The 10,275-nt window shown below is 41.5% G+C and overlaps 1 protein-coding gene across 1 annotated transcript; it reads right to left on the reverse strand.

The window, feature by feature from the left end:
- Positions 1–3,730: 3,730 nt before the first annotated feature.
- Positions 3,731–9,074, reverse strand: ssr4 (signal sequence receptor, delta). Its single transcript, XM_080445635.1, has 6 exons — positions 8,926–9,074; positions 8,251–8,369; positions 8,057–8,131; positions 7,575–7,664; positions 7,390–7,455; positions 3,731–4,469 (listed from the first exon to the last, which is right to left on the reverse strand). Exons 1-6 carry the CDS (start codon positions 8,972–8,974, stop codon positions 4,365–4,367), a joined length of 504 nt encoding a protein of 167 aa, XP_080301761.1. The 5' UTR covers positions 8,975–9,074; the 3' UTR covers positions 3,731–4,364.
- Between the last annotated feature and the right edge of the window lie 1,201 nt (positions 9,075–10,275).

Genomic DNA, 10,275 nt, shown 5'->3' on the forward strand with positions numbered 1-10,275 from the left:
GAGGAATACCGTTGGAGGCCGCGCGACGCGCGATTCGAATTCGGTGCCGATCGGATCCCGCGTTCGTGATACGTGCCGTTTTGATTTGAATAAATAGGCCCCTCCCACTAAATAAATAGGCCCCTCCCACAAATGTAACGGCCCAATGATATAGTCACGTCACTCCTGAGATCACTCGCGTTTCATTTTGAGAGGATTGATCCCCTCAAAAAACTGTTTTTCGCATCAAACGGTTACGTTTTGCACATTTGTGGCGCCCCCTATGGATGAAAGTGGAAATGCTTTTGGGGATTCGTTGGGTAAACCACCCTAGACATGTGATTCAAATTTGGGATTGACCGGACGTTTCGTTCGTGATTTTGGGCATTTTTGGTCAAACAGGCCCCTCCCACTAACTTTGGAAGCCAATTACGGACGAACGGTAAGTACTATCAAAATGCCGCTTGGACATATTTATCGCATGGGTTCAAAGATCATGTGTACCGATTTTTTTGAAATTTGGACAAAATATGTGGGAAGGAGCTAAAAGTGTTTTGAAGAAAATTCAAAATGGCGGAAAATCTATCCAGACGCAAATGGGCGTGGCCTATATGGGGAGTTGCGTCATGACCCAAGGAATCCAGGGAAAACTTTTTTTTTTATTCTACCACCTACGGTTCAAGAGTTATAGAACAAAACGTAAAGGGGGCTGTTATAGCGCCACCATGAGGCCGACTGGTGTAGATATTTTATATAATAATTTTGGACTAAATTATGAACCTCCCCTTCAAGTTTTGTAACTCTAGCCCTTACGGTTTCTGAGAAAAAAATACTTGAATGGGAGTTTTTTCATTTTCCCATTAAAGTCGATGGGGAAATTTAATGCACTAATAAATAAATCAATATCAATTAAAACTATATAACCAATCTCTTAGCAAAATGATATTGCACGATTACCGGTGAAGCCGGTCATTTTGACATATGGCACAAGTGTGGGGAAAAAAAACTGTGGGAGGAGTAGCGTGCCAAAATAAGTTTATCTAGAAATAAATAAATAAAGAATAAAGTAGGTAGAGTACTATAGTCTGGTTGCCCTGTTAGGGCAACCACACTAACTAGAAAAAGTGCTCCTCGGAGCACAGGTCTCCGCCAGGTCAGGTAGGTTATTGTGGCCTCCTGGTGGCGCTATAATAGGCCAATGTGAAAAGGGTGGCATTTCTTCCTCGGCCTAGTGGGAATGTGCGTGCAAATTTTCACGGAAATCGCACGCTGCGTTCATGATTTGAGACATTTTGTTCAAAATGGAACAATCCTGCAAACTTTGGAAGCCAACCTTAGCCAATCAGGATGGAATATGAAATATCGGACAGATCTGTCTTGATCACATGATGACTATAGAGATACTGTGTACCGATTTGCGTGATGTTTGGATACAATCTGTAGGAGTGGCCTCTGGCCTGGTGGCGCTATAACAGGCCCATGTGAAAAAGAAATCATCCAGGGAGTGTGTGTACACAGTTTCGCAGCGGCCGGGCCAACGGTGCCGGAGATTAGCTGTACACAGACAGAATGACGGACGGACGGACGGACGGACAGGGGGTAAAACATACTCTCACAACAAAATGGCAAATTCGACAGTGTACAGTAGATACTAAGCAGTGGAAAAGACACATTACACAGCCCTGGGTATAGGCCGCCTGGCAGAGATCTGCGTTGCGCCTACTAATGTAACAGCTGCAGATTTAGGTGTATTTAGCCAATTTACACCAGCAAAGAGAAGAAAAGCCCTGGTGTGAGCATGGCTCAGAGAGTCTAGCCATGTTTATTTGTTCATTCATTCCATTTTTATCCCCACGCTCAACCATTCCCATTTCCCACATTGCACTAAGTCAGTGGTTCTCAAAGTGTGGTCCGGTGACCGCCCAGGGGGTAAATAGCATCAAAATCAGTTAAACCACTTTAAACGTATATTCATATTTGAAATAGCCAATCTATAAGCTCACAACGTGTTGTGAGCTTGTAGATCTGCGAGCAAAAAATCTAGAAACAAAATGGAATATTTCTGAACTTAAAAGTCCACACAAATCCTTTTATGGCAAAAATATTGGCATACAATATTTTCTAATGGGGGTCCGCAGTTAACATTAATTTGTGTCCTTGTTTGAGGACCACTGCAATAGGTGACCACTGGACGAGGAAGGTCTAGATTCCCTCCCTACTATTATGTCATTTCAGATTTAGTATCAATATGAAGGCCCCTTTTCCCCAATGTCCTTCACACATAATGGAGTCACTTGCAGGCAAGAACCAATCTTCAAGTTAACAACGACGGCATGTTGTTATCGAACAACAATAGCTATGATATCCGCTTGCATCGGTAGGGTGTCACACATAAACTGCAGCATTGTGCTGACAAAGCCAAAGAAAGGCAGTCATATGAGAATCTTCACGTGTACTTTGTACATTATGTTGTGTATACGTGCGTGTGTATCATGTTACACACATGGGACACAAAGTTTACATGAATCCCATGGGAGGCAGTAAGAGGTTGCAGTTATGAGACTCTATGGTACACCATTGAGGGTCCAAATGTTCTCTTTAGTTTTTATGCACCAACTACATAAATAGAAATGCTAAGTTTAAATCTATGCAACCACCAAGATCAAGCCCCTTTGCCTATTAATGTGATAAAAATAAACTGGAATGAAGGGCTGAGTATTAACAGAGGCCCATATGGTTATTATTCAATTTGTGACATTAGATTCATAACAGATTTATGTTACTATACGATAGGCCGACTATAAATCATTATAATAGCCATTTATAATCTCGCTTCATGAAATGAATGATATCGCTGTCCATTAAGAAAAAAAAAGTGGGAAGACAGACAGTGATGAAGAGCCTCTGTAATACTACAAAAGCAGCAGTGAGCTGCCACTGTGTGTGCATTTGGCAGCACTGCAGCAAATCAGAATATTGCAATCCAAGATGCTATGGTGCCTCTATACTAGACAAATGCCATGCTTTTTTTGGGTTACTGCATAAAGAGAAAACTGAACACCAGTTTGCTGCTTGTGAGCTCCTGACTCCTGGGTCTTGTGTGCACCCCTCCGTTGACATCTAGGCATACCAGTGGGGGAGCTTTTCCCTTCCACTAAAGACAAAAATAGCACCCCATCTCAACTAATGGTCGAGTCAGATCTTCTCAAAGTTAACCCATGTGATCATGTTTACAGCAACAGCAAAGCTGCAGCACTATGTTGATCTTTACTGCCAGTGGTCACAAATACACAATACTGTAGGAATTATAGTAAGTGCTTCGAGATAGGCCAGAAACAAATAATTATTTACATAACATTTGTCTAGCATTAGGCAAATATTTTCCCCGTATATGATGGCCCTCAATCGTCATGGCATATTTTCCCAAAGACAAATCAGTAAGAGGAACAAAAACATCAGTAAGAGCTGATAATCCCCCTATTTTGCCATTTACATTGTTATTTTAATAAAGTAAAATCTAAAATCTAAAACCATTAACAAAAAAAACCCTTCATGGTATAGATTGTGCATTTCGATCTAGAGGTCAGTGGATCTGTCATCAATCATTTACTGAAGTCGCCCAAAAAGCGTGCAAAGAATGTGTTGCTATGGATCGACGGCTCGTTAACCTTCCTCTCTGCCTTGGAACAAGAAGAATTTATGGAAGAGCCAGTCTGTTGCTGGATTCTCTCACAAAGCCAAAACACAACAGTGGAAGAAAAACAGACCATTTATTCAGTTGACCATGTCGCTTGGCAGAACATGCTATAACAATGTTAGGCCTATCCAGGTCAGCCAGTGCAGTCACATTTGTGATGATCACTAAACATTACAATGTCATAAACAAGAGGCGGAGATCTCCTGCTACTGATGTTCACCGTTATCTGCAAGGGTCCCAATCCATCCAACGGTCACCCACAGTGAAGAGCATGGAGAAAGTTGATGTCTGCATGTTCCTACAGACATTAATTAGTGCAGGTCCATACCGTACATGGCTATTAGGACATGACCACCTGTTTTTCTTTATTCGCTGTTTAGTTTACAGGACTGTTGTAGATTGCTCAGATTTGCTCAGATTTTTTGCTCAGATTTTTACAAAAGACAAAAAAACAAAAAAAACATCCTAAATGAATCTGTTAATTGACAAGACTGACAGCATACAGACACAGTCTGCTTGAATAAAAAAATTACAAAGATTTTTTGCTCTGGCTCCTCATCTGAAAACAGAGTCGGTGGCCAAATTAAATAGATCTGCCACAATAATAGATGATAAGACTGGCAGATAGGTTGCACCAGAATGCAGTCTTTAAAGATCCAGTGGTTAAAAAAAATTACTGGGGGATCCGTTATGCCTGAATGGTGCTCTTTGCGGTGAAAGCCAGATAGTAGACCAGAATACCAACGAGAGCAGCCAGAACCTCAGTCGCCACCCATGGGCCATTCCAGGCACCCTGTGGTTAGATAGAAAAGACACCAAGATCAATACACCCGCGCGAAATGCAAATGAACAGAAACCAAGTTTAAAGTGCAATGTCTTGAATAAAAAGAAAGGTAGAAAGTCTAGGAAGAAAACTTGTTGGGAAACCAATTAGCACTGCACGACAAGCAACCAATGTTAATGTTGGACTATCTACAACTTACCACTGTCAACATTTACGGGAGGGATAATTATCTTTAACATGTAAATGACACTAATTGGACAACCCCCCCCCCCTTCCTTTAATGTCCCAAAGAAGGGTTCAAACTGCTTATGACAAGGCGGCCTATAGTTACTCCAGGCCAAATTCAATGGATTTGCTCGAAGATGATTTATGGCTGGCTTGCTTGCTTGACCACCTTACATCTCAGTGGCCAAATCCATGGAGCTTAACTCAACGGCTTGTGAAGGTTTTAATTGCTTGTTTTATCCAATGGTAGGCCAGGTTTCTTTGTTTTTAATGCAAATTTTTACTTATATGTGTGAAACTGCCTCTATTGCAGTATTGGATATTTTCACTGCCTCATATATCCATGTCATCATTGCAAAACGGAAATACCTTCTCAATTGACAAAACGGATAAATAAAATACATTCATTTCTACCTGAACTGTTAATAAATCATACACATTTCTGCTTCCTTTCAAATAAATGCATTGTTTTGTAAGACAATGTTTCACTGAATTGAATTCGACTGTGGACAACCCCTTGCAACTTCACATAATGATTGCATTACTGTCAGTGCCAACTCATATGTCACATAAGAACCAGAAGCAAAGAACCAGCTAATTAACACTAGAGTTGTGCAGGATACCATCCATATATTTCAGTTTAACCTTATTCTTGGCCTTTAAGTGCATTACTGTAATTAGATGTCAGTATAGCTATAAATACGTGAATTATCAGCTGTGTTTAGGTGATTTCATATCAGTACATTAAGTGTCAAATGTTTATATTTTCAATATTGTGAAGTACCTTTTGAGCTACATTACACATTATAACAAGGTGCCATCTATGCACAAGGCTATGTAAGCGATAAAGCATGATGATGTGTCCCAATAATAGGAAATTAATCAATGAGTCAGGGACAGCCCTGCCTCAACTAAAGACATACTTAGTTGATCATCATTGATACATCTGTGATATTGTCTTTGCTGCAAACAATCATGCAGCGACCAGCCTTTTCAGCTTGGTGAGGTTGAGAAGCGAACATTTAAATGTTGATTTCACAAGAACTACTGGGCTGGCTTTTGAAAGTTATATACTGTCAGAATTAAAGGGTTATATCTAGAGCTGACCAGAGATGTGCATGGGGGAAAAAGAAAATTACAAAAACAAAACAAGAACAAAACCGATTAATTGACTATACGAGGTGGCAGCCCAATATAAAGAACTGTGCTTCACATTGTGGAGTTCCCTGTCGAGTCTGTCACCTTGGGAGTGCATTATCACATATATGATTACATCATATACCATGGCCACTTACTGTACCAAGGAACAAAAAAGATGCACTCTTCATATTTTTTACTTTAAGATTTTGATCAATATGATTAAAACTTTCCTGTGTCATGTGCAATACCTGCCAACATTAAACTGAAAAATAAGTTGATTTTTCTGGTGGGGGGCCTGGCTTAATATTCACTAACTTAGTATTCACATTATGGCCCTGGCTGCATATCAGTGGGATGCAGTGGAGTAGACACACTTTTTTCAGCATGGGTTTTCAGATCAAAAGGGGCCCCCGGGACCGTTTTGTCAAAAAAGACGCTCCACCGATGCGTTTCACTGTTTTAGTGCTCCTTCAGCAGCCACTGCTTCTAAACTTTCACTTTCTCCAAGCCGTTTGGTGCTAAGAGGAACTAAAAGAAAAAAACAGGGGGGGCCCCCTTGCGGTGAAATCCTGCGTATGGGTTCTCATAACCCATCAACCCTATGTAAGCTACGCCACTGGTGGGATGTGTATAAACACCCATGGTATGTTCACTTTTACCATGGAGTCTGGGTTAAGTTGTCCAAAATTTGGGATATTTTCAGGAGAAATTACAATTCAGAAACACAGCAGGAGAAAGGGTAGCCGCACCAACTTAGATGTTATAATGCTATCTGGCATCTATTATCTATGTTGCATTGACAGCCCATTCATTGAAACCAAAAAGTCCTATCCGATTGTTTTAAACAACGTTAAACTCACCAACATTGCAGTTGTATGGAAAGCTTGGGTTATCCTCTTTGTATCCGTTTTTGTTTCATAAAAATCCACCGTAGACATGTTATGACGGTGACCTGCTTTCTGTCAATAAATTCCGTGCAGGTGATTATTATTATTATCCCAGTGTTCGAGTTTGGAAGCGCTCGTTGGAAATCACTCAACGGTCCTGCGTACCACCTGTTTTGAAATTGCACATAATGTGGGAGGCAGCAGGACGTGTGCTTCCAAACTGTGAAAAATAAAATCACCTGTACGGAATGTATTGATAGAAAGTAGCTCATAACATGTCTACGTGGATTTTTATGAAACAAAAACTTGAAAGATACAAAGAGGATAACCCAAGCTTTCCATACAGCTGCAATGCTGGGGAGTTTAACATTGTTTACTACTAGGACTTTTCCGTTTCAATGAATGGGCTGTCAAGGGTTGGTATTGCAACTCTAGATGCCAGATAGCATTATAGCATCAAAGTTGTTTGCGGCTAGAAATTCAGGAGATTCCTGGTAAATTCAGGAGTGTTGGCGGGTATAATCATCCATTGGGCCAACTTAAGATGAGCGAACATTAGCATCATATACTGAATTTCATTCCACGCCAAAAATTAATCTGCTGTAAATACAACATTTCCTGTGGCTGCCTCATCAGAGGACCAGCCTGCTCATGTCTGCGTGTCTACTCAAACTCACCCTGTGATCCACGTTGACGGAGAAGAGAGGCTGGATGGATGCTACATCCTCATGGTTTCTCTGGGCCTGGAATACATAACATACAAATCAATACAACCAGCCATTCCGTAAAAGAGGGAGAAGCATATTGTAGCTTTCGCAATTATACAAGTACAATCCTCTGTACACTTGTTATCAAAACCCACCTTGCGCAGCACACTGTAAGATTCCTCATCATAGAACTTGACCTGATAAGTTCCAGAGCTGGCCTGTTTGTGAGGAAGGCTCCAGGACACCTGAGAAAAGCAGAAAGGTATACATTGCCGGAGTTAGCCAGCGAACATTGCAACGTACATAGTCATTAGAGAGCCATACAAGTAGGGTTGGGATCGCTCCGAAGGAATCGAAGGAACCGAAATCCAACATTGTGGAACCGGAATCGGTTCCGTCACATTTGGAACACTGTCAGAGCTGGGATGTGGACTTCACATCTGCTATGCACATCGGCTATGCAATTACAATACCGGTGGTTCTCACACTTTGAAATTTCAAGGACCACCATATTTGTACACTCTCAGAGTAACAGACCTGTTAGGGTCTGTTAAGGGGGATTCGTTAAGGAACCAGAATCGTTAAAATCCCAAAGGACCCAAACCCTACATATAAGTACAGAGCACCAGCCTCATACCTGGTACTTGCCAACATCCTGGCCTCTTGTCACTGGGAACTGCCTTCCGTTGACATCAGCATACAGCGCCACACTCTGGTGAAAATGAATGAAGTAGTGCATCATCCGTTAATCATTCAGCAACTTCGCTGGGACACGTTGTTTAAGAAATGTCATGTTAAAATCGGTCGTGATAAAAAAAAAAAAACACTCACCTGTGCGCCGTTGGCACAGGCCAGGCTCAGTTCCACGATGAACACGGACTCGGAGGAGATGACGGCGTCAGACGTGGTGTAGGCCGACGGGGTAATCACTGGCTCTGTGCAGCTCTCCGCTGTACACAAGGAATAAAATATATTATATTATTTTTTTTACCAGCTTGCATTGCAAACTCACTAAAAAAGTAAATATATAAGCTTTTTCCTAATGAATAAACAAAGTTTAGAGCCTTTAACGCCACGCAGATAGATGAAAGTCAAGTTAGCCGAGGTGGGGTATGGTTGGTGGTAACCGGAAGAGTCGTCCCAAAACACGCTCGCCCCCATTTATTTCGCGGACCGTTCACCCCCAGCGGTTCTTGTACTCTTGTATTCGTTTTACAGGGGTTAAAGTTGGGAATATGTTTAGGGTAATAAGGCATAGTTTTACTGAGGTTACGTTTAGCAATAACGTTAGTTTTTAGGCATAGTTTACTGAGGTTACGTTCAGGAAATACCTAGTGGCGACCGTTCCGAGGTCGCCGGATTTGCCCCGGGGCAACTGTGTTTTGGGGCGAGCGTTTAGGTATTCGTATGGTTAGCTAGAAATGTGTAGCGAGCATCGTAAAGACAGGGTTAAAAAACTATTAAAAGACAACAAAACACAGCATTTATCTACTGCACTGAACTTACCCGAACAGGCGACCACTAGCAGGGCGAGGAAAGCGGCTATTCTGAACATCCTGATGTGTTGTTCTGTTCCAGAGGTTCTGGGTTAGAGAAATGAAGTAAGTCCACCTCAGCTTTCAGTCTGACCACCGGTGCGCTGAGATGACGTGTACGTACCGTGCTGACGCAATGCATGCTGGGAAGGCTCGAGCCGAAAATAGCAGATCTGTAAGCTCACAGCGCGTCGCTTCCGCCACGCGCTGTGAGCTTACAGGTCTGCTATTTTCCGCGCGCGCCACCGTCGCGCGACGGAGTATAAATTGGGCTTGGACTAGCGTCCTAGTCTTCTTGACACGTCATCAGAAAATGTAAAATAATTGTGCCGTTCTTATTTATATTGTATAGGTATATGGTATATAGCCTACTGTAGCCTATATACCTTTTACTTGAAAATCATTTTATTAATATTAAATGGATATTTCACTTTAAAAAAAACTGGTCATTTTATCGTCTACTCAGGATTTTGTCAGCCCCCAGACAGTTTTTTGGGGGCTTGATTCAGTATTGGAAGTTGCTTGATTCAGTATTGGAAGTTGCTTGATTCAGTATTTAGATATTTGATATTCATTTTATCAGACACGCCCCCTTCCTATACCCATTATAAGTTATAATATATAACTTCAAACTCATGATTTGATTCATCAAAAACACCTGTCCTTGGTTCTGGTGACTCATCCTGCCCTCCTAATAGGCCTACGTGAGGGGGCCGTGTTCTTTCGATTACCTTTTTTCATTTATTTATTTTTATTGTATTTTTTTTTCATTTTCCAAAAAGAATATTAAAAATAAATGAAAAAAGTAATTGAAAAGACACGGTCTCTTCACTTATTAGAAGGACAATATCAGTCACCAGAACCAAGGACGGGTGTTTCCGATTAATCTAACATGGTTAAAATGGAGTTTGAAGTTACAATGGGTTTGTATAGGAAGGGGGCGTGTCTGATAAAATGAATATCAAATATCTAAAAACTGAATCAAGCAACTTAAAAACTGTCTGGGGTGGTCCCAAAAGCCTGAGTAGACGATAAAATGACCCAATTTTTTTTGTATTTGAAATATCCCTTTAATAATAATGAATTGCATTTTTATAGCGCTTTTCCAAGTGCTCAAAGCGCTTTACAATGGTTCATTCATTCATACAGGTGGGGGACATTGGGAGGTGGAGCGGCGAACAGTCGACGCCAGCGTCCCCACTTTTTCCCACATTCACATACACCAATGGTGGCAAGCGAGCGCCGACCGAATCATTGGAGGCAATGTAGGGTTCAGTGTCTTGCCCAGGGACACTTCGACATGTGGTCAGGAGGAGCCGGG

This window comes from Gymnoscopelus braueri, assembly GCF_963280865.1.
Source record: "Gymnoscopelus braueri genome assembly, chromosome: 12".
NCBI classification, from domain to species: domain Eukaryota; kingdom Metazoa; phylum Chordata; class Actinopteri; order Myctophiformes; family Myctophidae; genus Gymnoscopelus; species Gymnoscopelus braueri.

Bases quoted from the DNA above. Each gene is read 5' to 3' on its own strand.
- ssr4 (XM_080445635.1), bottom strand. From the start codon at position 8,974: ATGTTCAGAATAGCCGCTTTCCTCGCCCTGCTAGTGGTCGCCTGTTCG. The intron at 7,665-8,056 runs GTATGAGGCTGG...TGCTTTTCTCAG, and splicing joins AGGATGTTGGCAAGTACCAG to GTGTCCTGGAGCCTTCCTCA. The intron at 7,456-7,574 runs GTGGGTTTTGAT...TATGTATTCCAG, and splicing joins CTTACAGTGTGCTGCGCAAG to GCCCAGAGAAACCATGAGGA.